Raw genomic sequence first — 25,224 nt, forward strand, 5'->3', positions numbered from 1 at the left:
TATTAGAAACTAGATTATCAGAATCGTCTGTTCATTTTCTGCCCAGCACTCACAGCTCACAGCTAAGATCTCCAACACAGTGGATTAATCCTTTAATCGAAACACCAGTTATATTGTATGTGTGTTGTATGTTCAGTGTAGCAACTTACTGAGGCAACAACTGTGTCCCAGTACATATTAATAGTACAGGGTATGGTAGTGCACTGTGAATTTACCTGAACAGGAACTGAAGCAGTGTGTGCTTCGGTGGACGTTGGTCAAGCTGTGGCTTGGTCGTGGTGCAGCGCAGTGAAGCAAAGACTGAACAGTATTTTGTGTTTTCTAACATCTTCCTGGAGCTGTCTCATCAGTGTATTTTCATTTTTTAAATTTATTTTTTTTGCAGCTGTCAGCAACTCCTCTGCTTCATTTGTGCGTTGCATTGTGGGGCAACTGCACAGTCATGAATCAGTTGGATTTAGTATGCATGTGGACTTTTCTGAGTCAGATTTTTTTTTTATTTTAAAATGCTGAAAACTTAGAGTTTGTATCATATAGAGTTGGGACACAGCCAGATTTGTTTGTAGCTGCTGTTTGAAACACTTTGTGAAACTGTGACGTGAATATCTTTTGACGTCATTTGATAACCACGCACATCTGTTTAATTTTCACTGTGCCATAACATAATGACAAATCTGGGATGACACTGAACCAATGCTCCATGTAAACCAAAGTGTTTGGGCGACTCCTGCCTTCGCCGTCTGCCAAATTTTTGCTCTGTGGCCTCCTCAACACCAACATGGCCTTTCCTCCAGCCATAACACACTCCCAGTGTCTGCAGCCCAGTTGTCCCAGCGAGGCAAGTCCTGCCAAGTCCTTCAAGCGCTTGTCTTTGGAGTTTGACAACACATGTGTCTCTGTCCGTCTGTCCCCAGACTTTTTCCAGTTTAGGAATGTTGTCCCTGCCTGTTACAGTAGCACAAAGAGTCTCGTCTTTGTCCACATCCGTCAAGATCAAATTCTCTCGCTCCTCTCTGCGAGTCCACTTTTGTTTCCGCGCTCGCTTTGTATCCACACTGTCGGCGTTCAGCTCAGCAGGGCTGCGCTGCTGCTGCTGCACAGTCCACCATAACACAGAGCTGCAAGTAGACCAGAAGCCGTTACAGCACAAAACTGCCGTCAGTGTCTCTGTCAGTCATCCCACAACAGCAGCAGAGCAACATAGCAGAGCAGGACCGGAGGAAAAGAGGCTACAGCTGAAGTAGGAGAGAAGTGGGGGAGAGTTTCAGGAGTCTCTAAAACCAATACAAATCCTTGCTCTTATCCTGTGCCTGTAGACCTGAGAGAGGAGGACAGATAGGAGGAAAAGAAAAGAAAAGAAAAGGCAGTGGAGGAAGAGGCAAGAATAGAAAGATTAGAAAAAAAAGCACAAATGTCTTGTTGATAAAAGCAGAAGAATCGCCCGAGGCAGAGAGGGGATGAAAGCAAGACTGCAAGAGAAAAGGAAGTTGACAGCTGGTGTTAAGGTGCTGATTGACAGTCAGTTTGTTGGTTCAAACCACTTGTGGTAAGCTGATCTGAGGCAGGGAAATAGATCCATTATTCAGTTCTGCTTCTCAGACTGAAGCTGTTGCTTTGTCACGCGGCCATGCTGAATGAATAATGGTGATTTTCATTTAAATTAGACGCTCTGAGTTACAGAGAAAGAACTTTTTCATTCCAGCCAAATACAGCAACAGCTCATTTATCTATTCGCTCTTTGAATGACTGAGCGTTTTGACAGGTGGTGCCTGCGTTCAACGTCAGGCCAAACAAGCAGGAAAGTCTCAGGTGTTTTGCAAAGTTACTATCAAACGGGGCATACGAGGAGTGATTGATAAATTCGTAGTCTAAGGTAGAGGGAGCCACATTTATTTTCCAACACAGTCCCCTCCCACATTTATACACTTTGTGATTTTAGGCTTTAGAAATAAAATCTACTCCACCTGTGTCCATGTTGAGTCCAATTTCTGCTCCAGCTCCAGTGAAGGCGCCGCTCCAGGTCGACCCCGTCCCCGACTCCCCCTTCCCCCTGAGGTCACAGGGTGAGGCGCTGGGTCCCGGTACCGAGCTGCTGGACGTCAGCCGATGGTGAGGCCTCACTGACGGCACCAACAATGAGCCGTAGCGCGGGTCAAAAGCTGTGCCGTACATCTCGTGAACCCCCGGACGCGGGTATGCTGAGCCCTGGGTGCTTATGGCGCCCCCTAGTGAGTAAGGGTGGTGGTGATGGTGGTGGTGGTGGGATGGGTGCCAGGCCTCAGGGCTGGGCTGGTGGAGGTGACTGTGCAGGGAGGCGGAGGAGTATGGGTCCCCAGGGAAGGAGAGCTCTGTGTGGGGAGCTGACAGAGCGCTGCCCAGGGTGGAGGAGACCGACGGCTGGTAGGAGCTGTTCCAGAAAGAAGGAGGGAAACTTCGCTGGCTCATGGGGAATGATCCATCTGAGAAGAGAGACATCCACAGGTTTGTTTCATGAAAGAAGTTTGTTTATTTTCCCTATATACTAACTAGTTATTAAAATAATCTTAAGTAACTGATCATTGCACGTTCGAGTTTAAAACTTGAGTTGAAGTTTCATTCTTGACTTTAAAAAGAAATTCTCGTCAAGGTCAACCTAGGCTTTCAAGCTTTTTTTTTTAACTGTTTAAAGACCATTGTGTGGGATTTAAGGCAGATATTGAATTTAATGTTCATAATTATGTTTTCATCAGTGTATAATCACCTGAAACTAAGAATCGTTGCGTTTTCTTTGGCTTGGAATGAGCCTGTCACATCTACACCGCGGGCTTTTTGCCTTTTTTATGTTAGCTGAAGGCCACCGTAGGTTCTCCTACAAGCTTGGAAAGGGAGGGGTGAGGGGAGGGGTGTTCAGTTGGTTGCATTCTCCAGCCTCACCACTAGATGTCACTGAATCCTACACACGGGTCCTTTAAATGTGTCTTATTTATGTGTAATTTTACAGAACTAATTAGAACGAATATGCAATTATTATGTAATTACGTAATCCCTTTACAAAGCAAATATTTGCAGTTTTGACTTGAAATGAAAAAAAAACAAACAATTTGAAGACATCACCTTGATGATCTGGAAAACCGAGACGAGCGTTTCATACAATTTTCTGACAAAACAAGTACTTGACTAACTGAATAAATAATCAGCAGATTAATAGCTAGTAAAATCATTTTCATATATATAAAGTCATGTTTTAGACGCATCTAGGCTGCATGCTGTACATGCTGTGCCGAGTAATGCTTGATTGGCTTAAGGAAAGAGCTTTTTATTCCAAAATTTGGTTTTTAAACTCCACTTTAAATCCTAATAAAGCAGTTATTGACCTATAGTTCTGTAAAGCACTGCAAAAAATGTGTGGTCATTTTTAATGAAGCAGTAAAAAAAAAAATGATTTTTTTTTTTTTAATTCTGGCTGGATTCAACAGTTGTCAGATTACTCAAAGGTGGTGGAGTTTAGAAATGACCATGAAAGGAGATAAAATAAAAAGCAGACCCGACTGTTAACTAATGATTAGTGATTAACATTTAATTTACTGAAAGACTGGAGAAAAAAAAAGGACATTACAAAAATCCTCCAATGATTTTTTTTTTTTAACTAAGTTTGAACATCGATGGGGATACAGCTTAATGTCAGCATTGTTTTGATCAGTGTTATTTCTACAGCTCACAGATCAATAATAAAGATTAACCAGTTAATGTGACTCTAAACCGAAATCCACATGAACCGCGTGAGATGTTTGTGAGAGATGCAGTCACTAAAAGAAATAAGAAAAAAAAAATCCTGGGAAATACTGTTAACTGTGCTTTGAATTTCAATTTTTCACCCGCGCTGCTAAAAATATGCGGGACACTAAACGATGGCTGCATAAAATTAACCCAAAAATTATGTATGAAAAAATAGTTAACACCTCTTTAATCTTTAATTGTGTGAAATATCTTTATCCTACTGTACTTTCAAACGTCCTCACAGCGACATGTTGCTTTCTGAGCGCCGTCACATTTTTGATGTGATTTATTTGAACCAACTCACGATTTAGTTTTTGATTTTATATTTCCATCAAAAAAACAAAACAAAACACAAGGTCAGCAGGGAAGCTGCCAGCTGAGAGTGAAACAAAACACACGTCCACTCTTTTTTCTGTTGACGTGGCTGCTAAAAAATAAAGCACAAAAATAAAGAAGAGCTAAAAGTCATAAAACACTATTCTCCAGCCGTGACAGAGGAACAGAGACCAGAAATGTTTCAGCTGACATACAAGCATTAACAGACAGTTATGCTTCTGCCAATATAGTCGACGTATTAAGAAAACAAGTTTATCGTTCACCTATTTGCAGAGTTGTTCTCTATGGGAAACACTTGACGCTATATTCTGATAAATTTTTGTTAAATTTCCACATTTTTTTTTTACCAGTATTCCAAGGTTAATTTTCAGGTTCCTCCTTTTGACTTAAGTTAGAAAACACAACCGTCGCCAGTTGTTGAAACTAACAAACTTCTCCTTTTTCCATGAAAATATTTGTCACCGGGCATAAATCTTTTGAGAGACCGAGACAAAGTCGCTGAATCCTGGGCAGTGATGGTGGCCACGGACAGCCTCAGTCCACCAACATCAAAAACCGGAAAAAGACACAAAACACACAACGACAGGAACCAAATTTAAGGTACGTTTCACACATTCCCTGGGTTTCACTGGAGAAATGAAGCATCTTATGATGCCTGTCAGTGAGGCATTACCACACTGACAGACACACACACATAAAGACACACACACCTCTTACGGCCTTGTGGCTGCTCGAGGCAGGGTATGCAGTCGTCTGGCTGAGCGCTCGGCTGAAGTGTTCGTCCACCACGGCGCTGATGTCGCCCTGGAAGTAAGTGAAGAGGACGCAGCGGGAGCTCAGGTACTCGGCGCCCGGCGGCAGCTCCTTGTCCTCTTCTTTTATCGCCGGGGGCCCCGGGGGGCCAAGCCGGCTGCCGCTGTCCTGGGGATCTTGCATTTTGGAATACAAGGCCAGTTTCTATAGGGAGGATATACAGATTTACACTGTGCGTGCACAACATAGGAAACTGGAAAAAGGAGGATCTAGTTGGCTGTTGTGAAACAGTTATTTTTCATAGATGCGTTCACTTTAGGCGTTTGCTTGGATTTCTGTGTGTGACCTCTGACCTCTAACGCTGATAAAAATTAGACTGCATTTTTCTTTTCAGGACACAACAGGTGTCTTAACGGGAGACAGACAAATCACACTGCCCATAAAGTTGGAATAAAATATATCTGACCTCTTCTCATGAAATGATTGTGACAATGTGATTTATTCTTGATAAAGTGTATTTCTTCTCAAAACTTTATTGATCAATCTCTTCCAATGTGATTACTGATGTGTAGAAATAGGACTAAAAAGAGGAATGTGTCTGAAAGCAAAATTATTCCAACATTATGGACAACAGTATAATACTAAAAAATAATGCTTTGTTTAATAATAGAATATTAATGATAAACAACTACATGTTATAGTTTATGTTCCTTTTAAATGTCACTACATAAATTGCATTACACAGATACATGTAGAGAACATGTAGAGAACCGTGGTCAATTTTTAACCATAAATATGTAGCAGTCAGTCAAAAGTCCAGAGTGTTATGCTAATACTTTATATATATAAAATGGATTTAAGGCACATTAAGGTGTAGAACTTAAAAAACTTATTATAATATTACAAATGTATTTAATAAGCCATACAAAATAATTAATTTTAAAAAATCTTGCTAGTTAACACTGAAAATACATATTATTATATTATTGTGTATAACATGAGTAGACTCTGGCTGATCCTCAGGCTGTTAAGTGAGTTTTGGCACTATGTGAAATATGCCTGGATGTTGACTGAGAGGTTTTAAGAGAGTGAAAAAAGCCCTTTAACAGGTCTGCAAAGGCCTCACATATACCTGCTGCTCTCCAGCTGCTCACACTCACACGCATGAAATCCGCCAACACGCACACAGAAGTGACATTAAAACGTGAAATTAAAAGGTCTATGACTGTTTAATGTTTGCAATTAATGGGATTATTATACTGGAAAAAATATAACAATATAACAGTATGAGAAACAGTTAAAATGTAAAACTATAATAAAAAGCTATATTCTTAGTTCGACATTGTAAAAAAATAAAGAAGGAAATTAAACTTTAGGTGAATTGATCATTGATTTTGTTCGACTAGTCATAAACATAAACCAGGAGTCTGACTCTAAATATACAGAAAACATAAATCAGCTTCACATTAAGTCTACAAAACAAATTAGGCCAGTTGAACTAGATGATACATGAAATCCATCAGTTTCCACTTGGATAAAACTGAATGCGATATGTTTCCTGAAAGCAATAATAAATATGTCCTTTTCTAAAATTAAACTTAAGGCAGTGGACAAACGATCTGTTTACGACCTTCTAAAGTCGAAGACTCTTATTTAACCTGAAGAAATTAAGTTATATTATCATCGATACAAGTGCAAACAAAGTGAACTGGCGACCAAAAGAAAGTTGGACACTCGCTTTATGTGAAAATCTTTACGCACTGGATCAGCGTAGCGCGCACGCACTGTCCAAGCCGCGCGTTTCTGAGGGCTTCAAGTTGATCAGCTGATTGTTTAACATATTTTTAGGTAATATACCGGATACAAAGTAGTGTTAAGAGCTTTAGTTAAATAATTACATATATTATACATATCTATTAGCTGTATGGACTATAGTAGCTGTTTAATCTCCTGCACTGGAAAGTTTTGTTCGATTCTAAGGACTTTAAAGCCTAAATATTAAAGTTTTTTGTACATTGAAACTGTTTAATATATATATATACTATATAAATATAGTATGTAGTGCAGAGATACGTAATGTGTGGTCTGGTTAAAAACAGCTTATGAAGCACGTATGATCCATACCTGGTGGTGATAGGGGCTGTAGGAGCTGAAATAAGGCTGAGGACCAAACACTTGGTACATCACATCCAAGCAGCTCATGGCGAAGAAATCACGGAGAAGAACCAAGCTTCATTGAGAGAGCAGGTCTGTTCAGACGGAGAGGAAACAGTAATCCCGGCCGCGGAGGACACACTGTTGGAGAGTCCCTCTGCTGCGCTGCTCTGCGCTCTTTACGCACTGGACTGCGTCCGGGCGCAGTGGAGGGAACCCCCTCCAACCTCCTGCCTCCTCCTCCCTTCACCCCCGCCCCCGCCCCCACCGCACACCAGGCCTGACGCCTCCCTCTCACCAATCAAAGTCCGAGCTCCACCTCTGCCTTAATGTACTTATAAATCACTGGAAACATTAAAATGACAGAAGCTCAGAAGCCAGATTCTGGATCAGTGGTAGATTTAGTATCTTCACACACATTTGACTTTTTTTTTTTTTTTTTTAATATTCTGATTAAACAAAAGCTCATATTTTTAATATTTACAGATCAACCCAATACCCACAGATACAAGATCATTAAGAAGAAAATCATAACGTCATCAGTGAGCGTAGCTAACAGTCCTCTGTAAAGAGACACAGAGTTATGCAGAAATTTAACAAGTGATTTGAAATTTAGTACCTTACAGTTAGTGTGTGTGTAGTTCGTGATCATCACTGTATTGTGTATTGTTTACTGTGGCTGTAAATCAGAACGTGCACGGCTGAATTTTCCTCAGTGTTTAAACCCACAGCGCAGAATGTAACTGCTGCCACTTGCTGCTAATTGAACGAGCAAACAAATCAAACCGACCAATGAGTGGAATGTGATGCTATGAATTCTCACAATCCCTCAGTGGCCTCCCAAACTCTGGAGGTCAAAGGTTGAATAGTTTGCTTCCAGTTTGGTGCTGTGGCGAGAGGTCAGGGGTCACCAGCGACTCAACCAACAGTTTGTAAGCTACAGTAGAAGAACGAGTTAAGTAAAGTTTTAAATGCATTTTATTTCTTTTCTTTCACACGTGCGTGTTGTTTCCAAGCTTTATTCTAACCTCAACTAAGATAAGTAATGATCTCAAATACACTAAATTATAACCAGTGACTTTGTCCAAATTATACAATAATGTGCTAAGACTATAAACTGATTTACAGTATATATTAACCCATCTTCCTGGTTTAATTGCATTTTATTTTGCCAGCTCAATTTGTGTTTTCTATCCCGAGGTTTTTAAAGATTAAGGCAACAAATGTGTTTGCCATTCGGCTGCCAAACTTTTTCACCTTGTGATGCACTGGTCCATAGCAGCAGTGCCGCACCTGGGTTTCCCAACTCGAACGGAAAAAAAAAAAACACCACTGGGAAGTTTCTAGTAAGTTGCACCAATTTATTTAGGCTGAGTTGTTTACACGAACCTTTGATCTCTTAAAATGAAGTCCCCAGCTGACAGATCGTTATGAACTCCGACTGCGACTGAGCAAAATTTGCTTATTTCTCATGCAAAATGATCCTTTTAATAATCTGTCACATTTTTAATGGCATCAAAATACCCCCGCGATGTGTTAGTTTGTGAGAAGCAGAAGAGAAAACATTAAAGTTCACGATGCCGCAGTGATCCATTTATTACGGCCGTCTATCATTTCCAGGCTTTTGAGCTCATACATGTTATTTTAATTAACTCAGATATGATGTTTGCCTGCACTGAGCAACATGAGCGACCACGTTAACTTTTAATGAGTAAAATGTTGAGTAACTGCGCGAAACTGCAGTAGGAGAGCAACACATGCTCTGTCAAGTAAAAGGGGTGTTTGCTTATTAATATAACAATTATGTTATCACCATGGATTTTTTTATCCTCATACTAAAAACCTGTTGTACTTATATTTGTAATTCTGGTACTTCTGTGTCCTTCTGGCTGACCCCCACCCGTCCCCTCCAACAAACCAGTACACCTGTTCCCACCACAAGTGGCGCAGAGAAGCTATTAAAACCCCAAAATATCTCCCATTGTAGAGCGGCTCAGATCATCTCTCAGGCAGTTTTCAACCATCAGTCGGGCCCCCCCTAACGTTCAATGAGGAATTTTCACTCAGAAATGTTTGGCATCCTCTCTGCTGTCACTCACGGGTTTGATGGATTTTGAGAGAAGGTTACGGGAAGAATCGCATGTTCGATGCTCTTCATATGAAATTATTTCCCAACAGCACGAAAAAAAAAAAAAACCCTAGAAGAGAAGGTTTCAGAAAGTTTCAATTGAGAGCTGCTTTAGGAGGACAGTCCAAGTCAAGTAACAAGACTTCAAAGCACATTGTAAGTCCTTCAGGTCTGAATGCTGACCAGTACGATTACAAGGAATTGGAACATTTTCTTTCATTTTCCTTTTAAAGCTTTATTTATTTATTTTGTTGTTGTTGTTGTTGCTCTCCATCTCACGAATTTCATATTCTTCCAGGATTTTATCAGGTCAGAGCTTGACACATGACTTTAATTTGAAGCCAAACAAAATACCAAGTGAGGCGAAAAATTTAAGCACAGTTTCAGATATGAATTGTGGCTGAGTTTTTAGTTTCTGGTGCAGTGGTAGATACAGATTTACAGTTCAGTTTGGACAGAAACCCCCAGCAACATGTTTCTGCTTTCCAGAAAGACTGATGAAAGAAAAAAAAAACACTCTTGCAGGTGGTAGTGGAACAGATGTAAGCTGCGAGTGAGGCCACGACAGAACAAACCAAAATCATTTAACTCCTAAGTATAGTGTTTTTATGGTTCAAATTAGAAACACTTCTTACACTCAAATTAACCTCAGTGGCTGTGGACATACCATACATGATTGCAAGCATGCCCTGCCTGCCATGGACAAGTTTAAGCTTTGAAAGACACACACACACACGCTCACACACTCAAACATTAATGCTCTTTAGCGCACAATTAGCAGCTCAAGTTTGAGTTGAAAACTGACTCTGCTGTGCCTGGGATTGGAAGCTATAACAAATGTGCAAACACACACACGCATGCACACATACACACATACATGTCTGTCTTTGTGAGGACTCTCCTTGACATAATGCATCCCCTAGCCCCTCACCCTAAACTCAACCACCACAACCAAATGCCTAACCCTAACCCTAACCCAAACCTGATTCCAACCTGGACCCTAAAACCAAGTCTTAACCCTCAAACAGTCCTTTGAAGGTGAGAAAGTGAGGACCGGCCGCAATGTCCTCACTCCATTAGGTCTATAACTCAAACTGGTCCTCACAAAGATGGATGTTCACGCACACACACACACCCAGAGCCACATGCTTGTGGCTGATCCTCGTGTTGTGTCTACCCAAAGGAAGACTGTTTCATTTCCCTCAACACTAGAAAGGAAGAGCTTCTGTGAATTTGACTTTTGTTTTGAATTTTATCATTAAAATTTCTCATCGCTCCCCAACTCCCCGAACCCCACCCCACCCCCCATGGGTTTGACCTGGACCCCTCTCTCTGTATTAGATGGAGAAAATACAAAGATAAAACTTAGGAGGGGCCCCCACCCCTAGTTTGGGAACCACTGCGCTACACTACAGAAACATATATAGTGTATAAGTAATTAAAACTAGTTCCACCTTAAGAAACTACACCAGTAACAGCCTTCATGGTGTATTTTATTATTTCACAAAGAGAAAAGCAGCAGCTGTTTATTTTGGAGAATCTTGAATGAAAGAACTTTTATTTATTTATTATATATTTTTTACTATTATTTTTTAGCTTAATAATTTACTTTGTTGAAGTCGTTTCCAGTTAATTTTCTCAGCTGACTGTTTCAGCTCTTATACTCTCTTATACTATATTCAGCTCTTTACAGTATAATATCTAATATCTAAAAATGCTCATATCAGTGTTGAGGATAAACTTAAATTGGTTCATTGAGCTTGAATTGTTTGTACATAAATCCACCGTGGATACTGTAGGTACACATGTCGCAGAGGCTGAGCAGGTGTGTGCGGTTGTTACAAGTGTGTCGCGGCTCAACCTCATTCATCCTTCCACGCTTGCGTTTCCTTAATGGTGGAGGAGTGTGCTGGTTTTGTTCGGCCGCATGATGAGGAAGACCCGACCATGACCCTCCATTTACCACTAGTCTGCCAGTGTCTCACCAAGGACAGCACTCGCGTGTGTGTCGTACCTGTTGTCATGTGTTTGTATGCACTCACAATATGTATTATTTGTATATATGTGTGAGTGCATGATGCTCTGTGTTGGTGTTACAGTATGTAGTTTTTTAAATGTTAATTATTAATTATTAGTCACACACATGCACACTCTAAAATACACACATATTTTCAGTCAGTGGGAAAATGCTAACGTAGTAACACAGACATTCATTTTTAAATTCTGAAAGCAAAAACCCATGAGTAGCAATCATTCAAGTCAGAATTCAACTTTTAAGTTAAGTTAAAAAAGCAGCACACGTCAATGTTTTATTGTTCTATCAACTACAAAGAGTGAGCAGAGAAACCTGTGTGCGATACCACAAGCCAACAAAAAACATTCTGTTAGTCAAAATGTTTTTATTAGGGCAACTTAGGGCAAGAAAAAAAGTCTTAATATGAGCATAAAGTTTAGGTTCAAAGGAGATTCTGTCAACCTACCGCAGCTCACAGAATAACTCCCAGGGTTAGAAGCCTACTCATTGTGAGGACAAGTTTACAGAATATGTGAGATATATAAAAAAATAAAAAATACTAATTCAATATCCTGTTTATCTGTTCATCTTATCTTTGCAGTTTTTGAAGGCCAACATCTTTTTAAAACCCAGTAACTCATTTTTTTTTCCTTTAAGGCTTCAGACAACCAATATTTTGAGGACAATATACTCTATTTTTATTTTTTATCCTAATATTACTATATTCAGACCTCTTTTTGAATCCGATTGTAATTTCTCCATAAAGGATTTCCTAAATGGTCTGTATTGATCAAACAATTAAATTAACTGTCACAGTGAGGCTGTGCTCATTATATGACATGATTATCTTTATCTTTTTAATGTAAATGTGCCACAATTTTCATCCGTCTGCCATAATTTAACATCTGAGTCTGAACCGTCCAGCACTCGCACAATTAACACCTGTCACTTACATCACCAAACAATGAAGGTGTGTGTGTATGCACCCCTAGTTCCTCTAGTTACACCACTCCATTCATCCAACCTGTCAGCTCTTTGGACACGCCTGACATCCAGAGCACAGGATTTATTGGAAAATAACAACCAACATGAGTTTACAGTTTGTACTGGCTGTGTCTCCGGTGCAACTCTGTTTCAATACTTCTCCTATAACGCAGCAATCCTAAGACACCAAATCGCTTTTTTTCCACTTCAAAATGGCATAAAACTGCTTTTAAACGTCTCCCTCTCTGCATATCTTTACATTATAAGTAGAAATCATTCTAATTCAGTCAGTGAGTTAGGCTGAAAGAAGACAATACAGCAGTTGACCCTGAATTGGCAGAGGTTATCGCCATGATGATAAATGAAAGAAAAGCACACGAAACAGACTTATTGATGTCCTTCACTAATTCCGTCTCAGTGGAACCCTCCATCTTAAAGTGTTCACTGTACAACATTTTGATCGCATTTTGAAGGGAGGAATATAAGAATGAAAAAGCGAATGTATGGATAAATCAAGAGGAGAGGAGGAGGAAGAGAAAGAGCAGAACATGAGCTTGAGTAAAAATGTTCTCCTCTCCTCCTCTCCCCTTTCTCTTTTTCCTTTTTCACATTTGGCATTTCATGTCAGAAAATGTCATTTCACTTCATATCAAAGAAAGACACAAACATCCAAAAAACCTTTTAATCAGCTCCCCAGATGTGCATATTTAGTTTAAATCCATTTAGTCAAAATGGATTTAAATTTTACGTTGATTAAAATTAAACAAAATAAAACACTGACAAAAATCTTACAAAGAGTCTATTTTTCATTTCGGGAACACACAAAAGGCTGGACAGAATCAATGGGTAACATCTTTTTTCACCTTTTCACAATTTATAAGCATTTAATTTTGAATTCATTAAAATTTATTATTACACCAGGTATAGCAAGGGCAATGTTTTGAAAGAGTGTCTGAATATCCATTTATTTTATTTTTTCTTTATTCATTATATGGTGGTTTTGAAAGAATAACTTATACAATGACCTTCTAACAGGAAACCTTGAAGGTTCAGGGACTGCTTGTTGACGGGATCAGACTTTTTGTGAGAGTTTGTCAGGGGGATAGAAATCCACTGGGTGAATATATATTTAAGGCAAGTTCAGTGAATGGTATTTTAGCATCCCAGGGACCTGGAACATAGAGATCCCCCTTCTACGTAAAACTTCAAACACATCAGGCTTTTGCTTTTACTGATCAAGTTAATAAAATATGATTAGTTAATTTTTTTAAAAATCACTCGCTATCTGCAAATTTTGGGGAGCAATCAGTGTTTTAGTGTCAGTGTTTTGGTTCCAAATGCACAAAATATTAGTTTAAAGTATTCTTAATGGGAGCTCCACCAGTTTTACACATCAAAGTCTGTTTACATGTCTTTTTGGAGTAAAGTTCTTTCTTTAGAATCGCTTACTCTTCTTTTAAAAGCACCAGAGCCCACCACCCCAAAATATGAAAATATGAATAATAATACGCTGGAGCAAATAAGTGAAAAAGTTTCCATCAATCTTGAGACTAAATTCTTGAAAATTCTTTTAAAACTTGTGACCCAGGTAGACCATGGATGTCCTTGCTCTCACAACCACTCTCGTCACTTGCTGCTTATTTCAACGCCCTCTCTGTGCAAAGCCATTAGCGGTAACACAGAACCAGATAGACATGACTAAATGGATCATAACTGAAGAGTGTCTTTCTTTCTCTGCCTGATTCTTCCCTTCCTTTCTTTTCTTTGTTTCTCCTTGTCCTTTTAGCATTAACATTCGTGCCTTGCTCTCCTCTTTATGTCTTTAAAACTCAGTGCAGTTAACGTTAAACAAAACTTTAAAAACACTTACTGTGTCATAAAGAGGAAAACAGCTTTTCATTGTGAATGCCTTCATAGAAACCATTACCAGCCCATGAAAAAGGACTCTCTGACACAAGGCTATGATGACATTCACATGAAAAGACAGGAGTTTTAGATGATTGCACACGCATTGCATAAAAGGCCAATCCAGGTATAGGATGCATTATGGCTTTAACTACCAACTACTAATGGAGAAAATTATGTATTCACTAATGAGTACATCAATGTCAGTGTAAAAAAAAAAAAAAAAAACTGTAAAGAGTTATGAAGTTATTCTGCTTGGACTTGGTCTGTTGTCATAACCTCAATATGAAACGTACAATACCAGTTCAACAAAATGCTTGGTGATGATTATATCATGTACATTGTGCCATACCAAGAGAAAATAGACTGAAAGCAGCTAAAAACAGCAGCCCATATCATCTGGAGAACACAAACAACGCTCAGTGTGTTTACAGTGCTGAGATAATCACAGATCTGCTATGTAGCTGCAAAGGTTTGGCTCATTTGGCTTAGGCGGTGAAAGGGGCAATAATTAAGTATTTTAGTTTCATTGATTAACTGTAATTACTCAACGGTATATGAAGAAAGAACAGTTCTGACGTTGTGTAAAAGATGTTCATGTTTTGTGTTGCAGATATCGTGTTGCAGTTAGCACGCTAACCAGTTAGCCCCATCCCGTTCCGTCTTGTAATACCACTTCGTACCTCTAGAGGCGATAGTGAGTTGCTGCAGTGGACCAAAGAGCACCTTTCCTTTCTGCTGACGACAGGGGTGGACGCCCCAACTTTGAGGTAAGATGCTGCCCCCGATTTCTTTGGAATATGAATTCAACAGCTGGCCAGTTTTTACACACTGCCCCTTTAAGGGTTGATCCCCGGCCTCATGATTACAAATCACTGAGCTGAGTCCAATTGTTTTGTTCAATTCAGTTCAAAGACTCATTGTCACAGACTGATTGGTTTGTTCAATATTTTCCCTTTAATTTTGTTCCATCATGTTGAATTAATGTTTTTGTTTTTAAAGTGTTTACATTAATACCCTAAACTTGAATTTTTCTGTCTTCATGGTGTATTTTCTGGTGTACTCTACGATTTAAAATTAGTACATTTTTTTATTCCACGCATCAGCACAGCTCACTTCATGTTAAAATGACCTTTCGCCCATGTACCTCATCAGTACAACTCCCCACCCATTATCTCCTCATGCTGAGGGTCCTCTCTCCTCACACTCTGCTCCCTTGCCTCCTTGGCGGGGCCCTGGGTGCTGCTGCTCCTGTTCTGGGTGCTGACAGGCCCAGCTGTCTCCTCTTTTTTGCCCTTGGCTGTCGCTCATTAATTTCCTCCAAAGGCCCCTAAGCGACAGCTCTGCTTCATAGTGACCATACTTGGAAAAGAGGTGCTCAGTGAACAAACGCACACACAAGTGTACAAACACATGGAATGGGGGGGGGGGGGGGGGGGGGTACACAACGTGCGCATGGCAAAGCTGATCTTTGTAGTTCACACAGATTAAATATTAAATAAAATTCTGTATTTTTTGTGTTTGTACATGTTTCTTGCAATAGTTAGCAGCAGTCGACAAGTTGAACGATACATTTTCTGTCGCTGTAATAAACATAAAAGCAGAGATATGGCACTAACCATTTTTCAGACTTATACAGACATAAACAATAACTGAAGCTACTATTTACCAACTGTACAGTTTAAACTGCAGTACAAGAAAGGCTGTGGTACCTGCTTGTGTGATTGTGTGTGTGTGTGTGTTGGTGTTAATCACAGATCCTTGGCCCCAGCCACGCTCTCCCCTCGCTGCCTCTTTGAGCAATGTAAATTAGATCTGTTAATGAATGTTTTCTTTCATCACATACAAGTGCAAAGTAACTATGCCATCTATGCCCACCTTGCCTCTCCGTTTACCACCCCAGTGTGCCAAGCATTCAGACTAAATGAAAATATACACGGGCTGATGCCTGGCATCCCCTCTTAACAAGCTGCAGAAGCACCTCGAAGCATGGCTGCTATGCTGCAGGGAATCTCGAGAATCTTCGTGCTTACGCCGGCGAGCTCTCGCAGCTTTCACTGTTATCAGACTGATCACAGGGTTAGAGAGCTGTGTTTCTATCCGACAGCAATTTAAGTAAAATGTTAAAAAAAAAATCAGAAAAATATGAGCTGCATTTCTCTTTCCATCAGCTTCAGAAACATCAAAACACGCTGGTAAGCTAGAAAATTGGAAAGAATGTTTCCGTGACAAATTCATATAAGGTGAATTATCAGCTAATGTTGGCTGCAACAGAAACATTTCTGGCTTTGTCAGACAACTCGAGACAATATTTCAAACTGACCCAAAATATGTACGAGTTGTTTTGCATGTTGTTGTTGTTGTTTGCATTTTAATTTTAAAAATAAAATAAATAAAATACACAGATCAAGCAGTAGGCGAGATGAGACTGGAGCAGATTCAGGAAGGTTTACAGTAAGTGAGAGGCAGAACTCTTTGATTAAGAAGCAGTGACACGATTGATTGTTGCAGCAGTAACTTGAAATAAATAAATAAAATTATTTCCTTTCATTTGTGTTAATTGAAAACATTGTTTTGTGATAATTGTTGAAGTGCCATGCATCCAAGTAACTAACAAAGCTGAGGACTGTACTTGTTCATGTTTGCTGCTTCTCCCTCAGACCTCTCACAGTTACATTTATCATGTTCATATAACATGATAACAGCTTAACATTGACTTAACAGCAGTTGGTGTAAACTGTGTGTAACAGAATGTAGACGAGCGTGGAGACGGCTGGACGTTCAGCCCAGAAACCTTAGCAGCAGCTCCTGTATGAGGTTACCGGTGTTAAAATTGTGCCACATTCGTCGGATTGTGTCCCGCATGACACGGATTCCTGACACAAATCCTCCGTTGGTGTCTCAATAAAAAGTGAACAGCGCTGTCTGTAAACGAGGAATCCTGGTCTCGTAGCTCGGGGAGGAATTCACGGCTTGTCAAAGTTCATTTGTGCATGAGAATATGAGACGCTGAATCCTCTGTGCTTACTTGTTCCAGATCAGTTCGACTGTGGAAATATCCCCCCTCATTCATCCATCCATGTCCAAAAGTTCCCACACATACCGACATATAACATGCATGAAATCTAACTGCTGAAAAGATTTCTAAAACCTCACAGTTACATCTTATTTTATTTGATCGTGATATTTCATTTTCTCTTTTATGCTTATTTGTTTTTGCTCTATCCTTTTTTCTTTCTTTTTCTTTTGCTGCCCTGTCACATTCACTGACTCTAGTTGTGAAGTTTCAGCCTCTTTAACAAATGAAATCATTCTTATATTAAACCGATTTTTTTAAATGTGTAAGATTAACTGTTAAATTCTCGTGCCAACACATTAACATGCTCACAATAAGAAACCTAATATGCTGGTGTCTCTGATCTTTACTATGCCCACCCATAGACCAAGTGTACAAATGACCAAAAACATAATGAAGAACCAATCAAAATCTATGAAAGTAGAATGAAATAAACTACAAACATGAAATGTCTTTCAGGGACTTTCTTTTTGCTGGGGGGACTCAGGGCTACAGGATCTCCACCGCTCCTTCTATTATTACCAACAGCCTCGTTCGTTTATGTAACCCCACCTCCAGCTCATCAAGACCAACAGTTTATAAATAATCTCCTCAACCACATAATCCCTTTAACTAAACACAGAGACATGATCCCTCTGAAGCTCTGGCTGCAAACTACTTGCAAAATTAGAGCACAACATTTACAGTGAACGTTTTTTAATCTTTTGTTTGTTCATTTCTCTTTATTATTTTGTTTTATTTGTTTTGCCTGGTGCACTTTCACTTTTCCATAAATTTTGTCTACAAGCTACAACATTGCTTGTTAAGTTTTGCAAACAGTTGCTGCTCGAGTTCTTTTTCCAGGTGTCAAGAACAGCAAATGTACAGGTTTTCATGTGTGTAATGGAGGTCACATCGCTTCTGTTTCATCAATTAGCTGACTGTCAAAGAGAGTCTTCCTGGACCACAGTGTTTCTGTGGCAGTGAAAGGTGTGATGATAAGATGCAGCACTGTGTGTGTGTGTGTGTGTGTGTGTGTGTGTGTGTGTGTGTGTGTGTGTGTGTGTGTGTCAGCTCAGGTCCTGTGACTGGCAACAAGACTCTTCTGCCTGCCATCCAGCCACCATCTTGCAATGTTTAGGGATGAGGTCAGACCCCCGTTTTCTCTATTTGTACGTGTGTGTGTGTGTGTGTGTGTGTGTGTGTGTGTGTGTGTGTGTGTGTGTGTGTGTGTGTGTGTGTGTGTGTGTGACAGAGAGAGAGAGACACCTGCCTCCAGTGTGACAGCTCTATGAGCGTCCTCATGAATCACGAGTCATGTGGTTCCCCTCATCTCATGTAAGAGTTAAAGTTAGAAATGGCCCTGAAACCTGGCAGTGTGCATGTGTGTGTGTGTGTGTGTGTGTGTGTGTGTGTGTGTGTGTGTGACAGAGAGAGAGAGAGAGAGAGAGTGACCTAAGTTAGATGCAGGACTGAAACCTTAGTAGGGCAGCAGAGGAACATGGGAGAACCAAGGAAGTGGAAGATGGAGGAGACTTGTTTTGTGTATTCGTGTGTGTTTGTGTGTGTTGTGTGTGTTGTGTGTGAGAGAGGCCCGAGGTCATGTGAGGGTTCACGGGGAAACAGAGAGGAGCTCAACGGCCGACTCAGTCAGCTGTTCTCATTCACTAAGAAGTCAAATTTAATGTTTGAAAACTAACTTGCTGGCAGTGATCTAAAGCTTAGCACTTCACTTTACCTGAGTGAGTTTTTATGTTTTGTTTCCATGTCTTTGTGTTAGGATCCTTGTATCTGACTTTGTTGATATCGTGTGAAACACTTGATAACTTTGTTAAAATTGCTGTGTAAACTGTAACGAGGGAAAACGAGATAAGTCCATTGTGAATACCGGAACCAAACAGGCTAATTAGGATGCTCGTTTTGTGGATGTCTGATTACAGCACATTTAATTTTAATTATCCGTCCTGCTCTACATCCCCTCAGCCCGCCCCTGTCTTTTCTGGCTTTCATACCGCTCCATGTAACCTGCCGTTGATTAGCCGAATGGGTCTCGAGCATAAAGGCGGAAGGAGCGGCAGCCACATTCTTGTTACCAGGTGTCAGGCTCTGGGGCTCGGCGGGAGAAGAAACGGGCTCAACACTTGGTGGGGAAATATATTCCATCACCCCGGAGTCCAGCTTTGGAAGCTGTCGCTAAGAAGTCATCCAGACCATTCAAACAGCATAAAACCGGTAATTATGCAAACCAAAAGCAAAGCATTTGATGGACATTTCTCACATTTCAGTTTTGCTCCTTTCTGCGGTGTTGGATGCGAAACTGAAAGCGTTTTTGTTTTGTGTAACTCCCGTGTCTCGCCTCTCAGCATCACCTCCTCACCTTGCAGGATGCTCTTAATTAGAACCGTCTTGTTAGCTATATCTCCCCCGCTCCTTAATTAAGAAGAATCATCTTCACCCTCTTTTCATTGTCCAGCTGCGAAGAAAAGGAGCGTTGCCTTTCTTGTCATTTACTCCGTTTTTCTTTATGATAAGGGAGTTTTTTTTTTTTCCCCCCTGTTGAATGTTTTCTTTGAATTGGCAGATAAAGAGGGAGAGGAAAAGAGGGTGAGGCTGGGTAATGAAAAGACCCACGTTCACCCAGAACCTAGGAGCCACCTGATAAATTGGCTTGTTAAGAGGAGAAAGATCACTCTGTGACATATTCCTCCCATTCATTCCCAGCAACACAGGTGCAAAACACACAACAGACAAATGGGAATCAATCAAATTGCGCTATAGCTGGTGCTCGTATTGGTATACAAATAGTGACGGCCACTCAGCTCGGGGGTTGATCAATTCAATTTTTAGTTGTATAGACTCAATTTGAGCGATTGTTGCATGTTCATAAACACATGTGGACACTCGCACACACACACACACACACACAGACACACACACACACACACACACACACACACACACACACAGAGGCAGGCCGATAGAAATCAAATGTTTTACAGGGCAAGGAGGGTATAACACACATCCATCCCAAGGCCAATGTCTCGCACTGTGTGAATTGGAGAGTGGGGGCAATGAAAAGCTGTGAATAAAGGGTGTGTGTGTGTCTGTGAGTGTGTTTGTGTGCACACCCTATTACTCAGACACATCCAGCATTGTATGGGAGGATCACTCAGTGCTGTGAATACTAGAGGACAGTGAGAGCATGTTTGATATCTGAAGGGAAAGACAGAAACAAAGACAAACAGACATGAGGGGGTAAAGGGGCTGAGAAACGGAGGAAAACATGGGGACGGATGGACGGAGGGGAGAGAGGGAAACACATAAAGGGTTGGACAGCGCTTCTTTTCTGTCAGTCTCCAAGCAACTCACAATAGAAGGTCAGGGAAGAAGGAGAGGAGGGAGACGACAATACGGAAATACAGAATACTCCTTTATTCAACCTCAGACAGACAGGTAGGCAGGCAGACTCACAGGCATGCATAACAAACACAAACACACACACACCAAGTGGACTTTTAGACCTGGCCTGGCATTAAACCAAGCATCTCAGAGTAGAGCTGAGTTTTTCCTGTCCTGAAACAATCATCTTACCGGACTGAAACTGACAGTGATGATCTGAGGATGGTGTTAGATTCAAAACATAAAACACAACTTTCAGTGATGCAAGAAAAACATAAGCAATTAACAATATACAACACGATTCTGTCACGTCGTAATTACAAGTACCAAAAACATGGTCATGGTTCGGGCAGGTCTGCAACATAAATAAGACTCTTCATTCTGCGTGAGTTAAGTTCACAGTATCTGTTATAATAGTAAAATATCCAACCTGGAATTTATTAATTTGCTTTACAGGTTTTGTACTTAAAATAACGTCAGCCATCATTTATCTTTTTATTTTTAATCAACAAATCCCCTGTAGGTATCGAACATTGAATTTATCCTCCAGGAAGGAGCAACATCAGTGCCATCCGTTCTCTAAACTTTTATCACCCGAAGTTTTCAAAGTGCCTAAAGTTAGATGAAAACATTCCCCACAGTAGTACAGCAGATGTGCCACCGAGTTCCTCATGGACCTCAGTGGCACATCTGCTGCAGTAGTACAGCAGATGTGCCACTGAGGTCCATGAGGAACCCGACATGGTCTTCTGCTGGTTAGTTTGGTTACCGTGGCCCTTCTGTCAGCTCCAACCTGTCTGACCATTCTCCTCTAACGATGTGGTTCGTGCTGCCAAAGATCGTGAGGGTTTCATCAAAATTAAGATCAAGCTGTCCCTTCTGTTCACAGCAATCAGGAGGGTCATTAGTCACCTTGAGTGAAGCAGTCCCACAGCTGTGGTGATCCTTGAATTTTTCCAAAAGAAGGTGAAATTCATAAATGAAATAAACTTCTCAAGGACGTCAGACAAGAGGGACAATTTGGAAGAAGGGATGCAATTATGGAGGTCAAAGAAATTTGAGCTTTTTTGGAAGAAAACTTTAGAATACTTATGGAATTAGGATGTTGTTATGTGTTAAAATATATAATATATATGTAAATATAATGTCTTTTTTCTACAAAAAGGTATGAAATAGTGACTAAAATCAGCAGAATGAATTTCTAATATTATTTTTTCTCTCCTCAGCTGTAGTTGGTGGTTTTCAGATATTTATTGAGTGCAACTCAAAGACGAGGCTTCTTCCTCTTAAGTGGCTGGCAACAAGTGTCCTCTCCTCAGAGACTGGAGGAAAACATGGCTGATGCTTACTCAAGGACAAATAACAGGAATTATACATCACTATTCCCCCTTGGTGAGTATGTGTGTACATTTTTATAATTTTCCCATCACCAGTCTCCCAGTTCAATGTCCATGAGAAGGGCAGGCTGAAATGTATTTCCGATGCATTAAGACATGGAAACAATTTGCTCAAGGTTCAAGAGAGAAGGTTTCACCAAAAGGATTGTCTGCCATCCGTGTGAAAGTCCAGCCAACAGCAGGACTCTCTGTGCCCTTGGACTGAATATTCATGTAAGTGAATTCTCTTTCATTTTTCATTCTTGCAGTCATATGATCATAGCACTTTATAGGGGAAGTGTCACATCAGTCCTTCAGTTACTTGCGGCTTGATGGATTGTGTTTAAAGGAGAATTTTCAGACCTTGGCCTTGTCAACATGCCTGTTGCCTCCACAGCATCATGCTTCTATATTTTTTGCGAAGCACGGTTTCTCTTCATTTTCTGCCCTTGTGCTCTTGTGCCCCAGCAATCAGAGGCTTAGGAAGTAGTCATGTGAAAAAAAAATGGGCAGGGATAAAAATGTAAGTGAAGTTAGAAGCTGCCGTTTCCTTTTGCTAATGTTGACATGTTTCACTAATCAAAACAAATGGAATTATTTTGACCTGTGAATTATTCGTGATTGATAACACACGACTAATACAGAGTGAATGAGTGTGTGTATGTTTGTGCTGAATTCAAGTTTCTGTCACGTTCTCCTTTTTGCTGCTCATTACCAAAAACTTTAGAAACACCATCACACATTCAGGTGTTGATTTCAAAAGTATGAAAGCAGCGGTGATGTGCGTGCGTGTGTGTGCGTGTGTGTGTGTGTGTAAAGTGTAATCCATCGCTCATCCCATTTAAGGAAAGACCAAAGCACTCTGACTCCAGCTGCATGAATGGCATCAGCGTATAAAAGCTCATGAAAAGGACAGACATCTTCTCGAGCAGAGAAGAGACTTTAGAAGAGGCAGAATTCAGAGAGAAAAATGAATGTGTGAACTTGAAAGTTTCTGTGATAAGTATGAACGGTGTAAAAAAAACGGCTGTTAAAAGGTTAGTGAGTGCTTATGCCTCATGTACACATCAAGGTTGAGATGTACAGAACATGAATGGTTTTTCTTTTGATTTGACGGATTTAAAATTCCACTCATTTGATTCGTTAGAGGAAGCATTATTGCAGGTAAATGGGGAGGACAAACTGTACAGCACTGTATGTTTTTCAGAACAAGATGAAGAAACAAAAACAGCATCCGTGTCGCGGCAGATCGTCGTGTGAGGTGTAACAGTTTGGGGCCAATTTTTACTACAAAATCCGCTGTGAGGTTAAACTGTCAACATGAATTCTGCCTTAAAAAAAGCTGCGTTTGAGGCTAAAACAATGCTGATCTCACCACACATACCAAACAGTATGTTGCGATTTATTGCATTGAAATAATGACGTGAAGGTGATAGACTGTTCGCTTCTAAATGGTTTAAGTTTTCAACTACGTCCTCAGTTTCACACACTGAGCACAGGTTTGACCTAAAGCTGTGGACGGTCAGTTGTAATCCACAGTCATTGCCATAAAGCGACTGTGCTGTAGTTTGCACCGAAGCAGAAAGATGCGACTACGCATCGAGGACCAGAGTAACATGGAGAATGCAAGAGCAGCGTTTGTGCAGCTTGTGCTTCCTCCTATATGTTTCTAACGGCAGTGGAGCTTGTTAAGGGTGAAGACTCTTCTCCTTTTCAGTACCACACCTTAAGCAAGGTCATCTCCACGGCAGACCTCATGCTCGCTGCGATTGCTGCTGGCGATGCACAGCAGTGGTTTCCTATTCATTAATGAAACAAGGCGGACTTTCCCATCGCTTTTATGATGAAGTGAAGGACAAGCTGTACTTACTCAGGAGAATATGATTTAAGCACAGTACGGCCTGATTGTGTACTATACCTCCATCTCGTGCTGTGGTGGTGCCGATGAACTCTGCTAACCATAGCTCCCAGTATCTACTGCAGGATTGTCATTTACCCCTAAGTAACGCCAGAGTCACAGTGCATAATTGGCCTGAATTATGAAGTATATATGGTACAGTTGATAGTGAGTCTGTTACATATCACATTTTATAGAAGTCAGAGACACCAAGACACTTTCTGACCAACAACTATACTGAAAGAGCAAAATTATGGCACATATACAGTAGCGAAGACTTCCCGGTTTCATTCAGACCACTGAATAAAAGACGCAATTAAGTCCACAAAGAATAGCCAGGGCTTTTACCTTGGATGTTTTTTAAGGGCTGAATACACGGGGTGTTGATGGCATATTGTGATTAAAGAATAGTTTCTTTTCTCTCTTTCTGTAACTTTTATTTCTTACTGTCACAGACAGGCTTGTTTACCTCGAGGTGGCATTCATGTGCTTTCTGTGCCATGTGAGAGAATGAAGCAATAAGCCATCTATTCATGTTAGAAATGGCATTAAGTGAGGGTCAGACCGATGCATTATTATATTGCTTCTCCTTTTCTGAGCTGTGTGTCTGCATGACATGATGTTTAACCTGTTTTAAGTTAAAAGACCACTTCTAAATGCAAAGGAAAACACTTCTATTCAATTCAGTATTGTATGTGGAGCGTTTTATCAATAGCAGCTTTGCTTTATGCCGTAACCCTCATGTTGTGTTCATTTCTTGTTAAACAATTTTGTGTTCCCGGTCAAAAATGACCGTTCCATTAAGATTCATCATAAACTGTAAGAATACACAAATTATCACTTCTTGTTATGTTAGATTTTTTATCAACTTAAGTTCATGTGAACATTACAAGTTTTGAACTTGTATTTCTTATTTATGGCCTGTAAGGCTCACTGATCTGAGCTTATACATTTTGAATTCCAGCTCTTAAAAACATAATTTCCAGATTATTTTGAATGTTGTTTCAGCTGTTCCCCGTCAGTGGGTCGCCACAGAGAATCATTCGAAACTGACGATTCACAATTTTCAAATTTGGCACGTTGTTTTGCCGGGAGAGAAGGAGCCTCTCTCCCATAGGAGGGAGACTCTATTGGCCAAAGGTTCCTGTAGTGGTTACCAGGGAGACCAAGGGGTGTTGTGTGTGTGTGTGTGTGTGTGTGTGTGTGTGTGTGTGTGTGTGTGTGTGTGTGCGCGTGCGTGCATGCGTGCGTGCATGCGTGTCCATCTGACAAAAGAAGATGTACCTGAGCTCAGTTTTTTACACTAATTGTCTCCCCCATTCATTTCTAAACACCAAGAGTGAACAAAAGTTGAATAAAACACACAAAACTGCATGCAAATAAATACAATTTATTCTGTGTGTTGAAATCCTCTTTGTGGACAAAGTCAAGGAGTCTTAAGTCAGTCTGATCAAATGAACTACACTT

The 25,224-nt window shown here is 40.4% G+C and overlaps 1 protein-coding gene across 1 annotated transcript; it reads right to left on the reverse strand.

Moving 5' to 3' along the window:
* Positions 1–550: 550 nt before the first annotated feature.
* On the reverse strand, positions 551–7,148 carry vgll2a (vestigial-like family member 2a). The gene is made up of 4 exons (XM_041064626.1): positions 6,970–7,148; positions 4,803–5,049; positions 1,965–2,459; positions 551–1,318 (listed from the first exon to the last, which is right to left on the reverse strand). Exons 1-4 carry the CDS (start codon positions 7,045–7,047, stop codon positions 1,275–1,277), a joined length of 864 nt encoding a protein of 287 aa, XP_040920560.1. The 5' UTR covers positions 7,048–7,148; the 3' UTR covers positions 551–1,274.
* Between the last annotated feature and the right edge of the window lie 18,076 nt (positions 7,149–25,224).

This window comes from Toxotes jaculatrix, chromosome 19 (assembly GCF_017976425.1).
Source record: "Toxotes jaculatrix isolate fToxJac2 chromosome 19, fToxJac2.pri, whole genome shotgun sequence".
Classification (NCBI taxonomy): domain Eukaryota; kingdom Metazoa; phylum Chordata; class Actinopteri; family Toxotidae; genus Toxotes; species Toxotes jaculatrix.

Coding starts and splice junctions, on each gene's coding strand:
- vgll2a (XM_041064626.1), bottom strand. CDS start 7,047: ATGAGCTGCTTGGATGTGATGTACCAAGTGTTTGGTCCTCAGCCTTAT. Junction 5,050..6,969: donor ACAGCCCCTATCACCACCAG/GTATGGATCATA, acceptor TCCTCCCTATAG/AAACTGGCCTTGTATTCCAA. Junction 1,319..1,964: donor TGGACTCAACATGGACACAG/GTGGAGTAGATT, acceptor CTCCTCTCTCAG/GTCTACAGGCACAGGATAAG.